General features: G+C 47.7%; 1 protein-coding gene across 2 annotated transcripts in view; it reads right to left on the minus strand.

The window, feature by feature from the left end:
- ULK2 (unc-51 like autophagy activating kinase 2) overlaps positions 1-15,305 on the minus strand; it is a 129,180-nt gene extending 113,875 nt beyond the window's left edge. For both annotated transcript variants that reach the window (XM_054709924.1, XM_054709923.1), the window contains exons 1-3: positions 14,726-15,305; positions 13,453-13,545; positions 11,395-11,436 (exon numbers count right to left, since the gene is read on the minus strand). In XM_054709924.1, the coding sequence (XP_054565899.1) occupies positions 11,395-11,436; positions 13,453-13,545; positions 14,726-14,815 (225 nt within the window). In that variant the 5' untranslated portion in view covers positions 14,816-15,305. The remainder of the gene's footprint in view (positions 1-11,394; positions 11,437-13,452; positions 13,546-14,725) is intronic.
- Positions 15,306-24,090: the final 8,785 nt, after the last annotated feature.

Consider the following 24,090-nt stretch of genomic DNA (forward strand, 5'->3'; position numbering starts at 1 on the left):
TTGATAATGAAGTACCCACCTACTCTGAACCTGATTTGCCCATAATTCTTCAAATGTCTAAAGTCCTAACTTTTTAACAGTCATACAGAAGACATCAGCTTCTTCCATAGTTACAGTCAAAAACAGTTTCTTAGTAGTTAGAGTATTGGCCCACGGACTGAAGAGTCCCAGGTTCAATTCCAGTCAAGGGCATGTACCTCAGTTGCAGGCTCGATCCAAGGCCCGGGTTGGGGCCCATTCAGGAGGCAACCAATGGATGTGTCTCTCTCACATCCACGTTTCTCTCCCTCTCTCTCCCAGTCCCTCCCACTCTCTCTAAAAATCAATGGAAAAACATCCTCAGGTGAGGATTAACAATAACAACAACAAAAAGCAGGTAAAAATTTGGAATAACTTTCTGGAAAATAAGTGAATCACCATATCACTCTTTTGCATATAAATAAATTCCAGAGATCAAAGATGTAAATGTGGGGGGAAAATGAAACCATAAGTACTACAAGAAAACATAGAAGGTCATTTTTACAATCTCAAGGTAGAGAAGTCCTTAACATGGTATGAAACCTAGAGATCATTAAAGAACAGACCGGTATGTTGTACTATGTAAGAACTTCAATATATCAAAAAGAGGCTAAAAAAAAGACCAAAGAGAGAGAAAGGGAAACTGGGGAAAACATTTTAATACATACAACAAAGAGCTACCAACTCTGATTCCCTCTTTCTTCCTAACCTCCCACAGCCTGAGTACCAGAGTCCTAAAAACCATATCTTCTAAACATCTCCCCAACCTCTCCAGGCCTCTCCATTTCCAGTGTGCCATCACCCACCCAAAATCCATTCTTGCCAATTCTCCAGAGTAGCCAGTGTTTTATATACTTCAATAAACTCCTATGCCAGTTAATTTATAATAGAGAATACTCCTTTCTCAACCACACGGTTAAGTCTAATACTCAGACATATATGTACTCCCTTACGAGCATAAAAGTACCTGGAATACTGATTTGTAATCAGAAAATTACCCAATGATTACAGAAAGAAAGCAAAGTGAATATTCCCCACACCCAAGAAAAGAAAAAGAAAACTGCTTTTTTTTTTTCTTGACTATAAAAGTATGTGCTTGCTCTGGCCAATGTACTCAGTGATTAGATCATCAGCCCGCACACCAAGGGGTCGCAGGTTTGATTCTTGGTCAAGGGAATGTGCCTGGGTTGCGGGTTCAATCCCCGGCCCTGGTTCGGGCATGTTCGGGAAGCAAACAATTGATGTGTCTCATGTATCTCTCTCTCATCGATATTTCTCTCTCTCTTTCTCTTTCTCCTCCGCAGCCCTCCCCCCAACCCCGCATCCTCCCTTCACTCTCTCTAAAAAGCAATGGAAAAAATACCTTCAAGTGAGAAATAACCAAAAAAAAAAATTTAAGTGCTTATTGTGAAATCTTAAGATACATAAAATTTGAAAGAAGAAAGTTTTAAAAATCACATTTATCTCACCATCTGAAAGAAGCCCCATTAACATGTTAGAGAGCATGCTCCCATGCATCTATTTATAGACACCCTCCCCCACAAAGGAAGCATGTACTTGCTGGGGGGGGTTAATTTTAATGTAATCCATTTCCACCTTTTTGCTTATCTTCATCTCTCTAAGCAGCCAGTTTACATCTGGCATGTATCCTTACATACCTTTTTTCTGCTCATACAATCTTAAGTTAAACACACACACACACACACACACACACACACACACACACATTCTATTTTGAAAAAGCGATCATAAGTAAATGTCTGAATCTTGCTTTCCTCACTCAATAATACACTACAGAAATCCCTCCAAGTCATCTGTATATATACAACTCTTTAAGAACCGCATAATATTTCATAGTGTAACCATTTCACTATTTATTGAGCCATTCCCTTACTTAGGATCATTCACTTGTTTTCAGTTTTGGCCATTTTAAGCAATGCTACATTGATTCTTGGACATATATCCCAATTCTCAGGCTCTTACGGCTATAAGATAGATGCCAGGAATCCAGGTTGCTTAGTAAAAGGTTATCTCTAATGTTAACAGATATATGTCTTCATTCAAATATTTTTAACTATCTACTATATACAAGACACTAACCTAGGCACTGAGGACACAGCAGTAAGCCAACAAGAGTTAAATGCCCAGAGTTAAGCTTACATCCTAAAAGGGTAGGTTTAGAAGAGAGACAACATCAAAAGAAATACGTATTTAGAGTATGCTAGAGAGTGGTAAGTGCTTTGGAAAATAAGTATGAAAGCAAGGGTAAATAGGGTGAGGGAGGGACTGCCATTTTATTTAGGGTGGCTTAAGAAAGCTTCATTAAAAACAGCATTAGAGTAAAAAGCTAAAAAAGGGTGGGAATGTATCTGTGTATACTACAGAGAGGTAGCCATATCTGCATATAGATCCCTCTGGAGGAGGAAGGTCTAGGCAAAAGGAAAAAGGAGCAATGGACCAGTATAGAGAGCTTCAGGAGCCATGAGGAGGCCGGTGTGGGTGGAGCAGGAGCAGTGAGGTGCAGAGAAGATGGAGTTGAAAGAGCAGGGCTAGCCTCTACTCACAGACATGGGGACACTGCAGGTCGGCGCAGAGATAGCATGCCCTGACTTGCATCACCAGGATTACTACAATTTCCATGTGGAGAATATTCTTCAGGATATGGAAGCAAAATATCACCAGACAGCATTCCAACAATCTATCTTCATATATAATCCTATATAATAAAACCCTAATATGCAAATAGACCCAATGTCAGAATGACAGGTCGCTATGATGTGCACTGACCACCAGGGGGCTGACGCTCAACACAGGAGCTGCTCCCTGGTGGTCAGTGTGCTCCCACAGGGGGAGTGCCACTCAGCCAGAAGCTGTGGCATGGTGGGAGCCTTTGCTGCCTCCACGGGTCCCAGACTAGCGAGAGGACACAGGCCGGGCTGAGGGACCCCCTCCCTCCAGTGCACGAATGTCGTGCACCAGGCCTCTAACCTTAATATATAAAGAGGTAATATGCAAATTAGGCCAGGACGCTGTAATGGGACAACCGGACAGGAGGAGGTTGCGTGCACAGGTGAGGCCCAGAGCAGAGATGGAGACAGAGACGGGGGCCTGCCCGAGCCGGCACGGCAGCTCCGGCAGCCCGGAGCAGACACAGGCAGGAGGGCCGGCGGCGGGGGGCCTGGGGCTGGCCAAGCCACTGTGCCGGCTCAGGAAGCCCCAGAGTGAACACAGGCAGCGGGTAGGGGAGGCCTGGGGCGGAAGTGAGGTGTGGGTCCCAGCTGCCCGTGGCGCCAGTCAGGTGCAGGTCCAGGCCACCCGCAGTGGCAGTCTGGCCTGACTCTCGTGGCGGCCCGGCGCTGCACAAGTCAAGGCGCAGGTCCCAGCTGCCCACAGAGTGCCCCCTCACAGGGCAAGAGGCGGGGCACCTCCTCGCACAGCTAGGCCTCTAGTCCTACCTAATAATAGACAAATATGCAAATTGACCGCACCTTTGCTATGCCCAAGCCACGCCCACCAGCCAAGCCACGCCAACCAGCCAATCAGGATGAGTATGCAAATTAACCCAACCAAGATGGTGGCTAATTTGCATATCAAGACAGTGTAGAAAGAAGCCAAGAGCTGCAGAAGGGAGCAAAGCTGCAGAGAAGCAAGCAAGCCGGGGGGAGGAGAAGGGAGGAGCGGAGGCAGGGCCGGGGGAGAAGGAAGGAGAGCAGGCGGCCTGGCGGAGAAGGGAGAAAAGCAGGGGGGCTGGCGGAGAAGGCAGGCGGGGGAGAAGGGAGGAGAGCAGGCGGGGCGGGGTAGAGTGCAGCAGGAAACCTTAATGCAGGATTTTTCCTGCAACGGGAACGCTAGTATATATATAATAAAAGCCTAAGCGACCAGCCGACCATTCGACCAGCCAACTGGTAACTATGATGCGCACTGACCACCAGGGGACAGTCGCTCAATGCAGGAGCTGCTGAGCTGCAGTGACTTGGCAGCTGCGGTTCTCAGGTGACGCACCGGAACCAGAGAGGAGGGAGCCCGATCCCAGGGTGCATCACCCAAGAACTGCCCTCTCGCAATCCAGGACCCCTCGGGGGATGTCGAAGAGCCAGTTTCAGCCCAATCCCCTCAGGCTGAGGGACCCCACCGGTGCACAAATCCATGCACCGGGCCTCTAGTCCATTGGATCCCCACTTCGGGTCTGGCTCCCCACTGGGCCTCTAGCCCACTGCAGAGGTCATGGGTCTGGCCCTTACAAAAACTTTTTGACTCGATTAGCTAAATGATGAGACGTGCAGGACCTACTGGCTGCGGCCCCAATGTCTGGCGCCCACGCTGGCCCATCTGCTTAATATCGATTTCCAGTGGAGGCAGCGAATTTTCCTGCTACCACTCTTAGCTGGGAAACTGACCGTGGCTTCCCTCCTTCTGGGCGGACAATAGCGCCAGTGGGAAACCCCAGGGGAGGGAAGGAGGCAAAGGAACAGCTCAGGTGGGAAGAAGAAGGCTCCCACCGCCTCAGGACTCCACCTGGGCGGAAGGGCCTGGGCGAGAGCCTGACACTGAGCAGGGTCCTACCTTAGGCCGACTAGATTCCAGGCTAAGTAAATCCTGTTTGCTAAATAATTGCATTTTACAGCTAAATGCCCACAAGTCGTCAGTTACTGCCAAACTTAGGGTAAAGTGAGATGAAAGAAGCGAGACAGATACAAACAGATAATACCAGGAGAAGAGAGGAGGGAGCCCGAGAACTGCCCTCTCGCAATCCAGGACCCCTCGGGAGATGTCGGAGAGCCAGTTTCTGCCCGATCCCTGCAGGCCAGGCTGAGGGACCCCACGGGTGCATGAATCCGTGCACCAGGCCTCTAGCATAATATAAAAGCCTAAGCAGCCCTAGCCAGTTTGGCTCAGTGGATAGAGTGTCGACCTGAGGACTGAAGGGTCCCTGGTTCGATTCCAGTCAAAGGCATATGCCCGGGTTGCAGGCTCAATCCCCAGTAGGGGATGTGCAGGAGGCAGCCGATCAGTGATTCTCTCTCATCATTGATGTTTCTATTTCTCTCTCTCTCTCTCTCTCTCTCTCTCTCTCTCTCTCTCTCTCTCTCTGTCTCTGTCTCTCTCCACCCCCCCTTTCCTCTCTTAAATAAACAATATATAAAAAATTAAAAATTAAAAATAAAAATAAAAGCCTAAGCAACTGGCCGACTGGCTGACCAGCCAGTAACTATGATGCGCACTCACCACCAGGGGGCGGACGCTCAATGCAGGAGCGGAAACCACAGGCATGGAAACATGGAACAGACTAATGAATCTCAGAGGGAAGGGGGATGGGGGGAGGGCAGGAAGAGATTAACCAAAGATCTTATATGCATACTAGAGGCCTGATGCACGAATTCGTGCACCAGTGGGGTCCCTCGGCCGGGCCAGTGGGGATCGAGCTGATACCAGCTTTCTGACATCCCCCGAGGGGTCCCGAATCTGGTTTACTGCACACTTGCGTTTGCGTTTCACACCCTGTACAACAGCAACTTTGCAGAGTGCCCTCTTGTACTTCTGGGACCCCTCGGGGGATGTCAGAGAGCCAGTTTCAGTCCGATCCCCGCAGGCCAGGCTGAGGGACCCCACCTGCCGGAGGGACCCTGCTCATTTCGCAGATGCCCTCCAAGCCATGGCACTACCTCAGGTGCTGCCGGCCAGGGAGAGACCACAGGAAGTTGGCTCCAGGGCATGTCCGGCCCATCTCGCCCAGTCCCACCCCGCCAGCCACCTTCTAATTAATTTCCTTTCAATGTGCACGAATCCATGCACCGGGTCACTAATACTCTAATAATTCACATTTCCACAAGTGATACGAGAATATTTTACATCTCCTCCCCAATTCCACCACTAAGAATTACTGCACTTTTTAATTTTTCTAATTGAAGGGTAGGAAGTGACATCTCACTGTTACTTTAATTTACAATTCCCTGACTACTTGTTCATGAATATTATTTCATACATTTATTAGCCATTTTTATCCCTTATGATAGCCAACAACTTATATCCTTTACTTACTTTCTCTTCGGGTAACCTTTTCCTTATCAATTTGAGAGCAGATCTGTATATTTTAGATATTAGCCGACCTGTTGTGTTAACAATGCAGAACAATATTTTCCCAAACTATTATCTGTCAATTGTATTTTATTATGGTATAATTTACATATGCTATACAGATGCAAATGTACAATGAGTTGTAACAAATGTATATAACCATGTATAACTATCCTTTCAATCAAAATAGATAACATTTCCATCACCCCAAAGAGTTCCACCCTGGCCAGTGTGGCTCAGTTGTTTTGAGTGTAATCCCATGCACCAAAAGGTCATAGGTTCAATTCCCAGTCAGGGCTCATGCCCAGGTTTCAGACTCCAGTAGGGAGTGTACAAGAGGCAGCCCATCAATGTTTCTCTCTCTCCCTAAAATTAATAAAAACCTATTTTTAAAAAAGTAAGTTCCCTCATGCCCCTTTGCCCTAATCTCAGCCACCAAGAGGCAACCTATATTTTGCTTTCTGTGATTTCTGTCACCCTAGCTGAGTTTGGTATTTTCTTGAAACTCACAAAAATAGAATCATACAGTAGCTGTATATAGCTGCCTTCCTTTTCTCAACATAATGTTTGAGATTTGTGTTATTATTTGCCATAAAATACAGTTTTTAAATTTTTATATGTCCCTACCTTTATAGCTTCTGAATGTCTCTTCTTGATTTAAAATATCTATCTCTTAGACTGTACATAGTCATCTAAATATTATTCTAAGATTGTTATTAGTTATTTTATATATTTAAGAATTTAATTCATTTGGAAATTATTTTAGAAAATGAGAATAGGGGTCCGACTTTATTTTTTCTCAGATGTCTGTTTTGCCAGCATCATCTATTAAATGAGCCATCTTTTCTTCCCTACACTAAAAATTACCAAGAGATGGATATTTACCCAGATCACTGACCTTCATGCAGGTATTCCTATTGACAATACTTATCTCATGCCCAGAATGCTCAAAGATTTGTAGCAGACATGAAACCACGCTTCTGCTTTTCAAACTGGTCCATGGCTCTGCACTGCCCTTAGAATGAAGATCACATGTGGACGTGTGACCCTCTCCAGCATCATCTAACACTGCTCTCCTTCACCGGCACTCCTACCACAGTGATCCTTCCGGTTCCTCAAACCCTGGCCTTTCCCGTCTGCTCTTCACAGAAGGCTTCATCTGCTGGGGAAGCTTAGCTTCCTCACTTGCTCTTCCCCCACCTACCCAAGCCCAGCCTTCTCTCCCTCTTCCATCAGGTCTGTTTAAACATACTTTCTTTGTGCAGGGAGTCTTCCCCAGCGGCACAGAGCGGATTTCCCTACTCCCTAACCCCCATACATTCCTCCAAATCTCTCCTACAGGTCTCCTCACAGCACTGTGCACACTTAGGATTAGTACTATGTGCTTCTTGCATCTTCCCCACTATACTGCTCTAAGTCTCACGAGGTCAAGGCCTATCTCTATTTTGTTCACCACCATACTCCTCTACATCTCCTTTCCTGGTTCAAGAAATACTGATCACAAAAGTCAGTAAGAAAAATGAACACAACTGAAGCATCCCAGCACAGCAACAGGAAAAAGTCACAGAAGAAATATGAAAAGGCAAAACATGAAGATGGTCAGTGCACTAATGACTTACAAAATAAAAAGAAAACCTAAGGTATTTTTCTCCTAAGAGACTGTCAAAAAAGAAAACTAAAACATGGGCCATTATTGGTCAAAATAAATTGGTACAACCTTTTGGAAGGCAATATCTACACTAATAAAAGAGAAACATGCAAATTACCATCATTCCGCTACACTACCAGCCACCAGAGTGAGTATGCAAATTAACCTGAAAACATGGCAGCAGCCACCCCGCCCGCTGCTGCTCCGGGCCTCTGGGGATCAGAGAAGTCGGGCCCCAGTGCCTGAGGCTGGCTGCAGCCCGGGAGACGAAGAAGCCGCCTGCCCCGTGATCCCAGGACACAGCCAGCTGGAGAAGCCACCCACACTGCATCCCAGGGAAGACAGAGAAGCCGCCCACCCCGCAGTCCCAGGCTCCAGCACTTGCGGCTGCAGCCCAGGCGAAGCCACCTGCCCACCATCGCCTGCGGCTGCAGCCGGCCTGGGCGCCTATGGCTGACTAGAGGGAGGGAAGCCCGGATCCCAGGTGCCTGTGGTCGGCTGGAGGAGAGAATCCTGGGTCCTGAATGCAGGGCTGAGGCAGAGGTGGTTAGGGTCAATCAAGCCAGCAGGGGAGCAGTTAAGGACAATCAGACTGGCAGGAAGAAGTTAGGGGCAATCAGGCAGGCAGGCGAGCGGGTAGGAGCCAGCAGTTCTGGATTGTGAGAGGAATGTCCAACTACCAGTTATCCCCTGAGGGGTCCCAGCTTGGAGAGGATGCAGGTCGGGCTGAGGGACACCCTTCCCTCCCAGCCCCCCCCCATGCACAAATTTCGTGCACTGGGCCACTAGTCTATATATATAAAAGCCCAGAGACCGGAAAGACCAGAACGATCAGTGGCTACTACGCACTGCGGCAGCCAACCAGCCTGATCTGGGCCCTGATTGGCCCCAACACCCCAATCGGGGGTGGGGCCAGCAGGCCAACTGCCCTCAGCCCCTCCCCGCCACTGGCCTGAGCACACCCCATCCTTGCACGAATTCATGCACCAGGCCTCTAGTAGTAATGTCTTTTATCAAGTAATCCCACATCAAGGAATTTGTTCTATAGGAACACATACGAATAAGCAAAGATGTACGTACATAGCTTTCTCTGCAGCACTACCTCTAATAGGAAAACAGTAAGAAACAATGCAAATAGCCACAAAATGGTCTTAGGTAAATAAGATTGTAATTTAGCCCTGTAGTATTATACTGATATAAAAAGATAGCCAAGATACATTAAGTTTAATAAAAAGTTGCATTTCTGTAAAAAATGCTATTAATTTCCTCATAATGAAAAGCTGAAAACCTAAGTACAAATTATTATAGATTCATGTATGTATTTAGAAAACTCTAAAAAAAATATAACAAACAGTGGCTATCTCTGAGAATTGCCATTTCTTTTCTACTCTCATTTTGACAATGTTTAATTACTTTCACTATGGGAATATATTATTTTTGTAATTAGGAAAAATGTGTTTCATTTTAAGTGTCATCTAAACTGAAACCTAATTTTGATAAACAATGTCAAAAGTTCTCAGTTTTATAAAGGGTGTACAAAAAACTTGAGATGGATCTCCAAAACTGATGGCCAGTAAAAATGATGCTCAAGTTGATAAAATTACTGTCTCAATCCTTACAAACATACTGTACCCCTTGATAACTAGTTAAAATCAAGGAAGCAAATTTAAAATATTAGATCAAGACTGTTTACTCGATAGCCAAATGCTCAAGACTATATTCATTTGACTATTTCTTAAATGCATAAACTAGTTCCAAAATAATAAACATTTCAATGGAGTCACCTTGAAATTCCTATCTGATAATTCAGGGTTTTTAGGACATATTCTCCCTAATGAAATGATATTTCATTCTACAACCAAGGAGGATAATACTTAAAAACATTTTTCATTCTGATACACTAATTTAAGTACACTCTACTCACAAAGCAAAACCTACTCTGCAATTAAATTTTCTGTGCATCTCAAAAATGGAAAAGTAAGAGTTAATACTTAACAATTTTTATTCTTGGCAAGGACTTGTACCACTGGATGCCCGCTCCCAACAGAAACTAAGACCAATTATACAAACAGCTCTGAGGAGAACTGACATTCCCACTAGGAATTGTGAGATCAACTTAGTTTTGACTTTAAACTTTTTTCCACTTTGTTTTTATGCTGCTTTGAATTTCTGAAATGAAGGAATGAGTTATACCACTTTAAACAGGTAATGAAACACTCCCCACAGCACTCACATATTCTGTGCATGGAGTTTAAATTGCATTTTTTTCTAAAGCAATTATACTCTACAATCAAAGAACTTTAAAACTGTGCCTGCTATTTGCCCGGGTAATTTCAATTCTAGAAACTGAATTCAAAAGAAATTCAGATATGTTCAGTAGGTATATACAAGGTGGGGCAAAAATAGGTTTACAGTTGTGAGTACCCAAAGCAGTTCATTCTTGTATTATTAATTATTGTATTATTTTCCATATAAACAATTGTAAACCTACTTTGCCCCACCTTGTATTATCCTCATTGCACTTTTCTATAATAGGAAAAACCTAAACATCTCACAACATGGGTTAAATATTTTGTGATGTGGTATGACCATGAAAAATGACCATCTGGAGAAGAATGTACATCTAGTGCTATCCATCTTTTCTCACCCACTAACATTAAGTCCACACAGAGCAAGGACTTTGTTTTACTCACTGCTTTATTCCTAGTTTAGAACAATGTCTAGCATATAGTAGCCACTCAAAACCTTACAAAGTGAATGAATTTGAGTAATCCAAGTACATACAGAAAAGATTCTAGCTAGAAATATAGTATAATAGCAGAATCACATAACCCATCCATTTACTGAGATTCAACTGTCCAGCAAAACAAAAGAATGACATCATGTCAGTGATGCACTGGCGGCTCTGCAATGAGAATGGATCTCGGATCCCGCGGCGCTCACAGGGTGAATGCCACACTAGCCAAGTGTGATTCTCATATTTAAAGAAGGATTTTTAAAATACAATATGTCCTCTAAATATAAGCCAACTACTGGCTTTGCGGCTCCACCCTAGAAATATTAAGTTGCTCCAAAGATGGGCTTTTTAAAAGGATTCCCAAGGGTAATTCTGACAACACAGAAACCCTGCCTTAGAAGATAACGTCAGAAACCAGCCTTTCCACCTCTAAATAAAATGCTAATCTACATTATGCCACAGAGATAATCTCAGATATATCCAGGATATGAATACGCAGTTCCCTTTTTATTTAATTTATTTTCTAATATTTCTATAATTAGCAAATTGCTTTTGCAATAAGAAAAGTTCTATACAACTTTTTATTAGTCCACAATAGTCCTTTCTACATTTATCACAGAAATGCTAGATCTGGTTTCAATGCTCCTCTACTTGACCTTTAAAACAACACTACTCCTTTAGTATATATATCACTTGCTAAAAAGTTTGCCCATGCAGCACATTGTTTAGTTTATCCTATTGCTCTATGCTATTTTAAACAATTTCTTAATAAGTATATAACTCAAGTTACATATATTTTCAACAAGAATAAGGCCATTTCTATTAAGAGTCACTTAAATGTCTATGAAATAGAAAATAATGTAAGTTCCTTATTTACATGCAAGTTTTTTTTTTTAAAAAATCCAAAATAAGGTACCTGAACATCATAGAGTGCTACGATATTTTCATGCTGAAGTTCCTGTTAAGAAAATTAAGAATTCAAAATATTTGTATTTATCCTAATAATGTTAATATATTTCAATATGCAAACAAAAATTAATTTAAGTATACACACACATACACATGCATCTATGTTATTTCTAGTATACTACAGTTCCTTTACTAGATTACAACATTCAATCTACTAGACAGTAAGAAATGCGCCTCATCAAAATTTACTTGGGGCCCAAATATTTTTTCACCACTATTGTTTTTTAGACTTTTAACAAGGTATTCTCATTTACAAAATAAATGTCATAGTAAGTATGACTACCAACTTTCTGCCAGTCTTTTAAATTTAATATAAAATTTCTAACAGCAATAGAGTCATGGAATTACAAAGTGCTTCTTAAAAGCACATTATGCCCTAGCCTGGTGGCTCAGTTAGTTGGAGCGTCGTCCTTGCACAAAAAGGGTTTCAGATTCAATTCCTGGCCAGAGCACATACCTAGGTTGAGGGTTCGATCCCGGGTTGGGGAGCACACAGGAGGAAACTGATCAAGGTTTCTCTCTCAAATCGATGTTTGTTTCTTTCACTTTCTCTCTCTTCCTCCTCTCTCTCTAATTGACTTTTCTTTTTTTAGAGAAGAGAAAGAGAGACGTCAATGTGCTCAGACCCAGGAATGGAACTGGCAACCTTTCAGTGCAGGGAAGACACCCAACCAACTGAGCCACACTGGCCAGGCCTTCCCCTCTCTAAATCAGTAAACATATCCTCAGGTGAGGATTAAAAAAAGAAAAAGGCCCTGGCCAGGTTCTCAGTGGTTAGAGCGTCGGCCCACAGACCTAAGGGTCTTGGATTCAATTCCCAGTCAAGGGCACCTCGGTTGCAGGTTCAATCCCCAGCCCCCGTCAGGGTGCGAGTGAGAAGCAACCAATCAAAGTGTCTCTACACATCAATGTTTCTCTCTCTCTCCCTCTCTCCCCTCGTCCTCTGTCTTGTTCACTCTCTCTAAAAATTAATGGGGAAAATATCCTCACTCCTTGGGTGAAGATTTAAAAGGAAAAAAAAGCCCTAGCCAGTTGGCTCAGTGGATAGAGCATCAGTCTGCGGACCGAAGAGTCCCAGGTTTGATTCCGGTCAAGGGCACGTACCTCGGTTACAGGCTCCTCTCCAGCCTGGGCCCTGGTCAGGCTCGTGCAGCGAAGCAACCAATCCATGTGTTTCTCTCACATGGATATTTCTCTTTTTCCCTCTCTCTTCCACCCTCTCTAAAAATCAATGGAGGAATATCCTCAGGTGAGGATTATAAATAAATAAATAGAAAAATTTTAAAAGAAGCATATTATTTGCCGGGAAGAAAATGAAGTATAATTCTTTGCTCAAAGAGCTGTCCAAAGCCTAGCAGTGTTGATGAAAACTGGTATTAGGTGACGGTTCCAGGTTCACAGCAGTCTGGGACACACTGGGTTAAATACACCTACACCAGTTTCTTCACTGCATCACTTTCAGACTTTCTTTAATGAGCCAAGTGCTCTGAAACTCTCCAGTAAGTCCTTAGTAAGAAGGACTTATCGGACCCTAGGACTCTTTTTGTCCTTAAAGCATCTCACTCGGATAACACTGCTTGTGAGTGATCTAAAAAGACCACTTCTAAGGAAAATAACTTTCTTCCATTTGCAAGGAAAATATGATTTCAAGTGCACCCAGTTCTCCAACTGTTCCCTGAAGGGATCAACAGAAGAGGTAAGTGACGTATGAGGGAGGCCTGCCTCTTCCCAGGCAGCAACACAACAAGTAAGGGAAAGAAGAAAAGAAATTATGAGTTTTCACAAAATCACTCTAAGCATTAGACAAGAACCGAAAACACCTGTTTTTAAAAAATAGCTTCCCAGTTTCAATGTTTCAAAAAACTGAACATGCAAAAATAAGAGCAACAGGTGAAAATTCTCCAACTTGAGTCCAACTACCAAAATTACAAAGTATGTCATCATATATTCATTTATTTTAAAATAAGTTTTAACCCAGTATGAAATATCACATAAAGGAACATACCTTTAAGATTTTAATTTCCTTCCCAAGCAGTATTTGTGATTTTGACAAGTTCTTTTTATTAATACTTTTAATAGCTACCTCCCAATCAGTTTTCTGAAAAGAAAAAAAAAAGTGTTACTTCTGGAAATTACTTCATGGAAATAATTCAACGGGGAAAAAATCTATAAGCTTAAAGATGCTTTTAGCAAATTCCTGTACAGCACTGAGGGGAAAAATGGAAAAGAACCTGAATCTCCAACAACTGGAAAGTGATTCATAAATTACAGTGTGACAGCCACTGTCCTACAAGGCAGCCACTGAACAATGATACGAAGACCACACAGTAACCAGCAGTGGGTGAAAAGAAGAACGACTACTAAAGTTATGGAGAATTGCGGATAATAAAAGAAGGTAGTGCGTTTAATTGAAAACAGTATTTGATAGCTTGGCAGGATTAAGCCGTGTTTTAACTATTTTTTCTTGAGTTTTAAGTGATTTTCATAACAAATGAAAAGCAATATTTATTACTTGATCAGATAAGCAACAAAGCCAGCCGCTTGGCAACAATCAGAACTGCCAAACCCTGTAAGATTATTTCCACTCCCGAGGTGACTTTCCAAATTCTCTAGATTCTAAAACCTTGTATGACCCTAATTTTCAAAACAGGAAAAACTTAAAAAAAAAAAAAAAAAAGCTGAACCTGCTTTCGTGTTTATTTGGATTGGAAAAGGGAGCGTCCAGCCACCTCTTCCACTCGGACCCCGCCTATTCAACCCCAGGCGCTCGTCAGGGTGTCGAGGAACCGACGCCGGGAAAGGGGACACCCCGAGTTTGAGGAAGCCTCGGGCTAACGGAAAACCAGCCTGTTTTCCGCTGGGTGTGCGATCTCGACCTCAAAGGGCCCCGTGCAGGTCGCCCAGGGAGGGGTTAACATCAAAGGCGTCCACACCCGCGCCGCGCCGGCCCGCACGCCCAGCCCCCACCCCGCCCCCGGTGAGGGCGGGGACGGCTCCCCTGGCGCCCGAGGGCCGCGTCCCCCGCACCTGTCCGGGCGCTCGGACCCCGGGGACTCGCCGGCCGGGGCGGCAGGTGGAGCGCTGCCCGGCGCCTGGGCCGCCAACACCCCTCGCCGACACCTGCCCACACGCGACGCCGACGGCGCGCACAACGGCAGCGCGGTCACCGGCAGCCCCGCCTCGCCCCCTTCGGGACCCCGGTCCGGCTGCGGCCGCGCGGGCGGGAGGGAGGCCGGCGCGGAGGCCCGCGGACGCCGGCCTCGCCCGGCCCGGCTCACCTGGCGGTGCCGCCCCCGGAAGACCACAGCGAAGGCCCCGTGTCCCACGAGGTCCCTCTTGCTGTACTCGAAGTCGCCCACCACCTCCATGGCCGCACCGAGTGCGGCGGGGCGAGCGGCCGGGATCAGCACCGCGGGCCCGCCGGCCGGGAGCGCGCCCGCGGGCTGCGGGGTTGGGGCAGCCGCGGCCCCAGGGGCCGGCGGACGCTCATGCCGAGAGGCCGGAGCGAAAACGGGAGAGGCCGCCGCGCGCGCGGGGCCGGGGTCAGCGAGGCCTGGCCCGGCCCCGGCCGCTCCTCATGCCCGGCCGCCGCGGGCCGCGGGCTCCCTGGCGAACGGCCTGGCGCAACCCGACCGGACCGTCACTGGGCGCCCGCGGAGCCGCACGCGCGCCCGGGAGAGGTGCGGGGTCCGGGCCTCCCCATCCCCGGCGCGTTCCGCCGCCCGACCCTCTCCGCCCGGGCGCTGCGCCTGCAGCCGCCGCCCTGGGACCCACACGGCCGCGCGGCCCTCGCGCCTCCCGGCCTCACGGCGGCGCCCCGCGCGCGCCGCTCCCGCACGGACCGCCGGCCTCGGCGACGTCACGCGTCCTGTAGGACGGCTCACGCGGCCAGGCGCGCTCCCTCCGCCAGGAAAATGAGTGCGCGCTCCCCGCGGGGGCGGCGCCTGGGCGGGGGCTCCCGGGCGGTGGCTCCCGGCCGCCCGCTGCCTCCGGGAAGGAGGGGACTCGCCACTACGGCCGCCACCGACCCGCGCAGCCTCCGGGCAGCCAGGTTCCCGAAGCGGCCTTGAACTCCAGCTGTCAGAGGGACTGGGAAAGAGCCGGTGCGTGCGGAGCCCAGAGGTCCCAGGGCACAGGAGTGGCTGGGTCCTAAGGCAGTTCCATTTTAATCTTCTGAGGTATTCCATACTGCCTTCTCCAGTGGCTGCGCCAGTCTGCATTCCCACCAAATGCACCCCTCTGTTCTCTGCAGCCGAGATCTGGAAGCAGCCCACGCATCCATCAGCAGACGAGTGATAAAAAGTTGTGACTTACACAGTGGAATACTACTCAGCCCTAAAAAAGGAAATCTTACCCTTTGCCACAGCCGGGATGGACCCGGAGAGTATTAAGCTAAGTGAAATAAGCGAGAGAAAGGCAAGTACCATGTGATTTCACTCATATGTGGAATCTAATGTACAAAATAAACAAAATAGAGACGGACTCATAGATAGAGAGCAGACTGACAGCTGTGAAGGGAGGAACTAAGGGGGTGGACAGACTGAGCAAAAAAGAAAACTCAGGGACACGGAAACAGTGTGGGGGCTCGAGGGCGGGGCAGGTATGGGAGGGATGAAGGGTGACCCAGGGAGACGTGACTTGGAGTGGTAAACGCATGATACCGTGTACAGGTGATGTTGTGGAGTTGTGCACTTGAAACCTGTATGATTTTGTTAACCAGTGGAGCCGAATAAATTCAATAAAAAGGGGAAAAAGAAAAAGAAAGGAAATAGGACACAAAAAATAAAACTATTAGGAAAAGAGTCTCAAATGCTGTTCTTGCTAAGTGTAAAATGTAGCACAGTATTTTGCAGACCAGCTATAAACAGGGTAAGATTGACAGGAATCCAACCTGATTAAGTAGCCAACTGCAAAGAAGACATAAACATGTGATTAACCAAGTTAAGCAATGGCTGGCTCTCTTCCTGCAGGCAGAGCTTGGGATGAGAATCCGGTCTCCTTTACTTGCTGCAAGTAAATAAAACTTCCTTTCGACAACCACATCTCATTTTTTAATAGAGGGCCCCAAGTAGTGAACCCCTGAGTTCAATAACAAAACCAGAATGAATTCTTACCATTTGCAGCAGCATGGATGGATCTGGAGAGCATTATGTTAAGTGAAATAAGCCAGGCAATGAAAGAAAAATACCACAAGATCTCACTCATTTATGGAAAATAAAGAACATTATAACCTGATGAACAGAAAGATAGATACAGAGGCAGTAAAGCATCGAACAGACTGTCAAATTACAGCGGGAAGGCTGGGGAGTGTTGGGGAGGGGGGGAAAGAGATCAACCAAAGGACTTGTATGCATGCATATAAGCACAACCAATGGACACAAGACACTGGGGGCGGGGGGTGGGGGGGATGAGGGCATGCAACAGGGGGTAGGGGAGGCTGGGGGAAGGTCAATGGGGGAAAAAAAGGAGATATATGTACTACTATATGTAATACTTTAAACAAACAAACAAACAAAAAAACCCCAGAAGTCATGGTGCTGAAACTGCCCGTCTCCCCTCACCCTCTGTGTTTACTGCCCAGGCCCCTGAAGAGATGGTGTAGAGCAGGGATCATGCACCTTTTGGGGTGCTATGGTGTCTGTAAGAAGCTGAGGACAGCTCAGAACCCTCTTCCCAGAGAAACGCCTGTGCATGCAGACTCAGTATTGTCGACAGTGGCTCTAATGAGAAGTCCTGCTTCCTTCCCTGCTTCCCAGCTTCCCGCGTCCTTTCAGTTTGACCTCAGGCTCACCCAGAGCAGGTTAAGGGAGCTTTCTTTTCTACCTGATTATGTTTCAAATGCGGGGGAACTCATTTGTCAACTTACCCTCAAGGATAATTAATAAAGAATAGCTTGAAAATGTCAGAAAACTCAGACTCCATACTATACTGTATGTTCAGTTGGTTAGCATATTTGCTCTCGGGCTATCCCTTACTTCCAGAATTACATTTCCCACCCGGGACCCAGGTCTGCAAACTGACACCTGCAGGCAGGAAAGGGGCCAATGCAGCCTGGAGGCAGCCAGCCCTGGAATTCTGTGAGGAGCCCCCTCCTTTTCTCACACCTTCAAAATGTAGGGTCTAGGATTTCTGCTCCCACTGCTGTGCAATTCTCTGCCTCCTTCAAAATCTGCCCAGGTGAGTGCTAGACACTGAAAATTGGGAGGCTTCGAAAATTAAGAGTAAATGAAGCAAGTTTGCACATACACACAAAAATTAATTTGGAGATGACTTCTTAACCTCTGAAAGATTCTCTATAGTGTATTTTATAAGTATTTAAATAGGCTACAGGATTAAATGTATCAAAATTCACTAAAAAATAGCTCTTCCAGAATATGTATCTTATTCATACATATTGGGGTGGGTGTAGGACCCTGAACTTCACCTCCCATGCCTCAGTTTCCTTATCTGTAAAATGAAGATAACAGCAACTTCCTCCCAGAGTTGTTAAGAGGATTAGGTGAGTTAAATGTGAAAGATCCTAGAGCAGTGCCCAGCTGGTACACAGCACTATTTAAACATTTGTTAGGTAAGTCAAGTGAGGTCAAAGCTGGCCCTAGGCAGGATCCTCCCCGCTTCCCTCCTCGGCCCACTCCCAGGTGGATCTTAGGTGAACAGAAGCCAAGCTTTCTCCTTCTAGGGTGAGCCATCTACACCCATGTGAGTGGTTTATCTAACCAATGTCTGGAGAATTCACTTCTGTTTAAAACATTCAACTGAGGCCCAAAACCGGTTTGGCTCAGTGGATAGAGCGTCGGCCTGCGGACTCAAGGGTCCCAGGTTCGATTCCAGTCAGGGGCACGTACCTTGGTTGTGGGCACATCCCCAGTGGGGAGTGTGCAGGAGGCAGCTGATCAATGTTTCTCTCTCATCGATGTTTCTAACTTTCTCCCTCTCCCTTCCTCTCTGTAAAAAATCAATAAAATATATTTAAAAAAAAATTCAACTGAGTAAATTTTAAATATCTTGTTGGTTTCATGCAATGACTCACGAATCAGGCAGTCTTCCATTTAGCAGATGGAAGGAGCTGCAGCAAATGAAAGACTTAATAGGCAGAGGGACAAAAGATTATACTGGCCAAAATCGAACTGGTCGTTGCAAGGTCACTTAGTTTAGGGAGTGGCAGGGTCTATCAGGCAGATGACCTCCCTGGTGCTGACCACGTGATTCACGATTGACTGGCTAAGATTCCATTTCTGGGAAACCCCGAACTAATTACACCTCCACTTGGTGACATGGAGCTTAAGCGTAGCTACAAGATTTTGGACCTGTTGTCTTATTTTAACACTGCCCATAAACTTTCTCTGAGGAGGCAATAAGTATAACATTTTGGACAGCAGGGAAGAAAGGGGAGTGGCTAAGACACCTGAGCTAGGCCTGGCAGCCTTTCCCACACAGTTCCCGGTGGCAGCCAACCCCAGGGAGACGAGGAACCCTCCCACGCTCCCAGAGGCACGGAAGCTGCCGGCTGCAGGTCTGTCCCTGAGGCTCTTCCTTGGTCTCAGTACCTGAGGGAGCAGCATGCCCACCTCCTGCTGGCTGCCTCCGCATCCAGAGGAAGACAGGTGTGCCTTTGCCAGCTAAACTGATGCATAATTCAGGGCATCAGCGTCTCAGAGCTTGTGCTATGGGATATGATTCATAACCTGGCCCTGTTCACAAGGTCATATCCGCCAGGAAATGAAGCTAATCCTATCTAATAAAAGAGAAGCATGCAAATTGACCACACCTCCACTATGCCCACAAGCCACGCCCACCAGCCAATCAGGAGTGAGTATGCAAATTTACCCAACAAATATGGTGGCAGCCATAGAGCTGGAGCAAGCAGGAGGCTTGGGTTGGCCCTGGCGATGGAGGAAGCCAAGCTTCCCACCCTCCCTGGCTGGCCCTGGCCTCCGCTCAAGGCTACAAAGTTTCAATTATAGAAGATAAATAAATCCCAGATACCAGGGCCTTCGTTTGGGTCGCCGGGGGGCGTGACTGGCCTGCAAACCACCACAGGCCCCTTGCCCAGGCCGCCCCATGCCCCAAGGAAACCCCCACCCTGATCCGGGACACCCTTCAGGGCAAACCAGCCAGCCCCCACCCATGCACCAGGCCTCTATCCTATCTAATAAAAGAATAACATGCAAATTGACCATCACTCCAACACACAAGATGGCTGCCCCCATGTGGTCAAAGATGGCTGCCCCCATGTGGACACAAGATGGCCGCCACAAGATGGCCAGCAGGGGAGGGAAGTTGGGAGGGACCAGGCCTGCAAGGGAGGGCAGTTGGGGGCGATCAAGCCTGCAGGGGAGGGCAGTTAGGGGTAACCAAGCTGGCAGAGGAGGGAAGTAGGGAGCGACTGGGCCTGCAGGGAAGGGCAGTTGGGGGGGGACCCAGGCCTGCAGGGGAGAACAGTTAGGTGGGACCCAGGCCTGCAGAGGAGAGCAGTTCGGGAGGACCATGCCTGCAGGGGAGGGCAGTTGGGTGGGACCCAGGCCTGCAGGGGAGAGCAGTTAGGGGTGACCAGGCCTGCAGGGGAGGGCAGTTAGGGGTGACCAGGCCTGCAGGGGAGGGCAGTTAGGGGTGACCAGGACTTCAGGGAAGGTCAGTTAGGGGTGACCAGGACTGCAGGGGAGGGCAGTTAGGGGCAATCAGGCTGGAAGGGGAGCAGGGGCAATCAGGCTGGAAGGGGAGCAGTTAGGCATCAATCAGGCTGGCAGGGCAGTGGTTAGGGGGTGATCAGGCTGGCAGGCAGAAGCAGTTAGGGGTAATCAGGAAGGCAGGCAGGTGAGCAGTTGGGAGCCAGCAGTCCTGGATTGTGAGAGGGATGTCCAACTGCCCATTTAGGCCCTATCCTACCGGGATCGGGCCTAAACGAGCAGTTGGTCATCCTTTGAGGGGTCCCAGATTGGAGAGGATGCAGGCTGGGCTGAGGGACACCCCCCCCCCCGTGCACAAATTTCATGCACCGGGCCTCTAGTAATTAATATACAATTTTGAACTGTTTATATTTAATGTCATCAGAATTACAATCCCACTCGAGGACATCATGGAGATGTTTAGGAAGTCACAGAGGCCCTAATTCAGACCTGCATCACATCTTGTGCGCACAGACCAAGCATGGGTCCCCTGGCACACCACTGCTTTAAAAAGAAAATGTGCAGCTTACACACTGACAGAGTTCTGACCTTGTAGCTCATTACTGAAGAGAAGTTGTACGGGGAGCTTTGCTGAGGAAATATTTAGTTAGGACTCTATCAGTACCAAATAACAAACACCAAATGTGATAAAGCAAAAAAAATAACAAAGGAATGTGGATAAAGACACAGGTGTGCGCCTCAGTCTCAGCAGAGCCTCCGAAGCAAGCTTCCCGCAGACGCGGGCCCACAGAGGACTGCTTCCCGCAGGCCCTGGCTCCTGCTGCTTCGCCTCCACGTGCCTTCGACAAGGACGGAAGCACTAACAGGGGCCAGCCTCAAACCCACATTCTTCAGGCGGGGATCCCAGGTGGCTCGCTGAGGCGAGGTGCACTGAAGGACCTTAACCAAGTGTCTCCCAACGGCGCCGGCCCTGCTCGCACCGGCCGAGTATGGGGGTTCAAGTTGCTCTGCGGTCCCAACACTTTGAGCGCAGTCAGTCCTTTTACCCAGTTGGTGCGTGTATTTGTGTGTCCTAGTCTCTAGGGATGTGGTGAAGGGAACTGTTCCTGGAAGAGCCTCTCACACTGTCCTCTGGGTGCTCCTGAAGTCAGGGTTGTGGGGGTTGTCCAGAGGAGGTGCCCGGCGAAGGCTTAGGGAGGACAGCAGGGCTGCCGCTCCTCCTGCGCTCCACCCTCCCTCCCTCCCTCCCAGTCACCCAGTGCTGAGAGCCGGCCTCAGTGCATCTCAGGGCTTTCCCTCTGGTTCCCTGGTCTCTGCTTTTCCTGCACTGAGATCACACGCAGTTAGAACCCATGAGCTTCCTTCCCAAGAGGCCTGCAGTCAGGACACAGCATTCACTTCCTCTTGAATTGGGTGAGGACATGGATCAGCAATTCTCACCACAGTGGGGAGGGAAGGAAATCTGCCGTCTTGGCAATTACACAGCTATAAATAAGTTCTCATGGTCAGAGCGGCCTCTAATGAGGAACCCAGGTCCGCACAAATGTTGGATCTTCGTTATGAGAGCAGATGGCTCAGGGTCCAGAGAGGAGGCAGGGCCGAAGACCCCAGCAAGCATGCGGCCCAATTTGGATCTGGACCCACTTCCATGCAAAGAGCACTGTGGAGACAAGCTCTGGCCTCTTTGGTGTGGCTTCCACCACTAGCCTGAGCTCCCCAAACGTTTTCATCTCAGAAACCCTTCTAATTTAATTTTTAATTTTAATTTTTAAAATGTTTTGAAGATCTCCAAATAACTTTAGTTTGTGTGGGTTTTATCTATTGACATACACTGTATCAGAAGTTAAAACAAAAATGCTTGCCCTGGCCGGTTTTGCTCAGTGGATAGAGCATCGGCCTGCAGACTGAAAGGTCCTGGGTTTGATTCCTTTCAAGGGCACATGCCAGGGTTTTGGGCTCAATCCCTAGTAGGGGGTGTGCAGGAGGCAGCCAATCAATGATTCTCATCATTGATGTTTCTCTCTCTCCCTCTCCCTTCCTCTCTGAAACCAATAAAAATATATTTTTAAAAAACATAAAAATGCTTAAAATATTTTTATTTAAAAATAATACACATTAATATTAACATAAATTACATTTTATATGTAATTATCTTATATAATAAAGAAGTAATATGCAAATTGGCCATCACTCCAACACACAAGATGGCCACCCCCATGTGTTCAAAGATGGCTACCACAAAATGGCCAGCAGGGGAGGGCAGTTGGGGGGGACCAGGCCTGCAGGGAAAGGTAGTTGGGGGGGACCCAGGCCTGCAGGGGAGGGCAGTTGGGGGTGACCAGGCATGCAGGGGAGGGCAGTTGGGGGCGACTGGGCTGGCAGGGGAGAGCAGTTAGGGCCAATCAAGTCGGCAGAGGAGCAGTTAGGCGTCAATCAGGCTGGCAGGGGAGTGGTTAGGTGATCAGGCTGGTAGGCAGAAGTGGTTAGGGGCAATCAGGCAGGCAGGCAGGCGAGCGGTTGGGAGCCAGCAGTCCTGGATTGTGAGAGGGATGTCCGACTGCCTGTTTAGGCCGGATTGGGCCTAAATGGGTAGTTGGACATCCCTCGAGGGGTCCCAGATTGGAGAAGGTGCAGGCTGGGCTGAGGGACACAATTTCGTGCACCAGGCCTCTAGTCCTATATAATAAAAGGCTAATAAGCAAATAGACTGAGTAGCGGAACAACCGAACAACTGGTCGCTATGATGTGCGCTGACCACCAGGTGGCGCACATGGAACATGGTCGACGTCAGCAGCAGGCAGCAGAGTGCGGAACATGGCAGGCATCGGCTGTGGGGAGATGGTGGAGCAGGTGGGCAGGGGTGCCAGACCAAGGCAGGGCGCCAGTCACTGTCATCGGGGCGAGCCTCTGGTGGTTACTGAAAATTATTTGCTCCTGCATGCCACGGTCCTGCCTGGTGCTCGCACCTGCTGCCGGCGCCGGCCCCGCTCGCACCCACTGCCAGAGCTGGAGCCGCTACTTGCACCCACTGTCAGTGCTCAGCGCCATCAGGGGATGTGAGTGGTGGCTGCCAGCCCCGATTGCCCCTCAGGGCTTCTCCACCTCCCCCTGCTCCTGAGGGGTGTTTGGGGCAGCAGCCGCCACTCATACCCACTGATGGCACCGGCCCTGCTCGCACCCGCTGCTGGCACAGAGTGATTGGGGGAGGTGCCAGCAGTGCATGGGAGCAGTGATGGCAGGAGCAGGGCTGCTGGCAGACGGGACTGGGGGCCGCAGTGGGAGGGGCCAGGCAGGGGCACAGAGGATGGGCTGAGACCCAGCCCTGTGCCCACCGCAGCCTCACAGACCACAGTTCCTTTCAAGGTGCACGAGTTCATGCACTGGGCCCCTAGTGAAAATATAAAAATACATACTTTTAAAACAAAAAAATTTAGTTGGATGTTGTTGTTTTGCATTTTTGCAAATCTTTTATATCTAGCTAAACAGAAGACAGCTGGATTCTCATTCATCTGTTGTTTGGGCTGAACATGAAGAAATTCTGGGCTCAACTATGTAGTTAGAAAAGGGAAGTGTTTTGATAGCTTTGTGGAAATTATCAAGCTCACAGTGGTAAATAAGTTTTCCAAAATTCTAATTTTTGCATGAAAATTCAAATTTTATCCTTTGCAGTAAATACTGTCAGTGCTTTCTTCTTGAAGTGATGGGCTCACTTCACTCATTTTCAAGAAAATGCCTTTTCAACACCCAAGTCCGCACGAACAGTTGTCAGTTCTTTCCAGGTGCCATGGGCAGCAGCGGTGAGTGCTGCTCACACGCAAACACGCGTGGAAGGGCATTTCCTGGAGACAACCATGATACTCCCGTGTGCAGATGTGTTTTATGCATGCTTCCCTTTTGCCCCACATTAAAAAAAGTACTTGCAGATTGAAATTTAATGAAATAATTGTTACTGCTTCATCAGGACATTCTTTTTTTTTTTTAATTTCTTTATTGATTAAGGTATCACATATTTGTCC

Source organism: Eptesicus fuscus, chromosome 20, assembly GCF_027574615.1.
Source record: "Eptesicus fuscus isolate TK198812 chromosome 20, DD_ASM_mEF_20220401, whole genome shotgun sequence".
NCBI classification, from domain to species: Eukaryota; Metazoa; Chordata; class Mammalia; order Chiroptera; family Vespertilionidae; genus Eptesicus; species Eptesicus fuscus.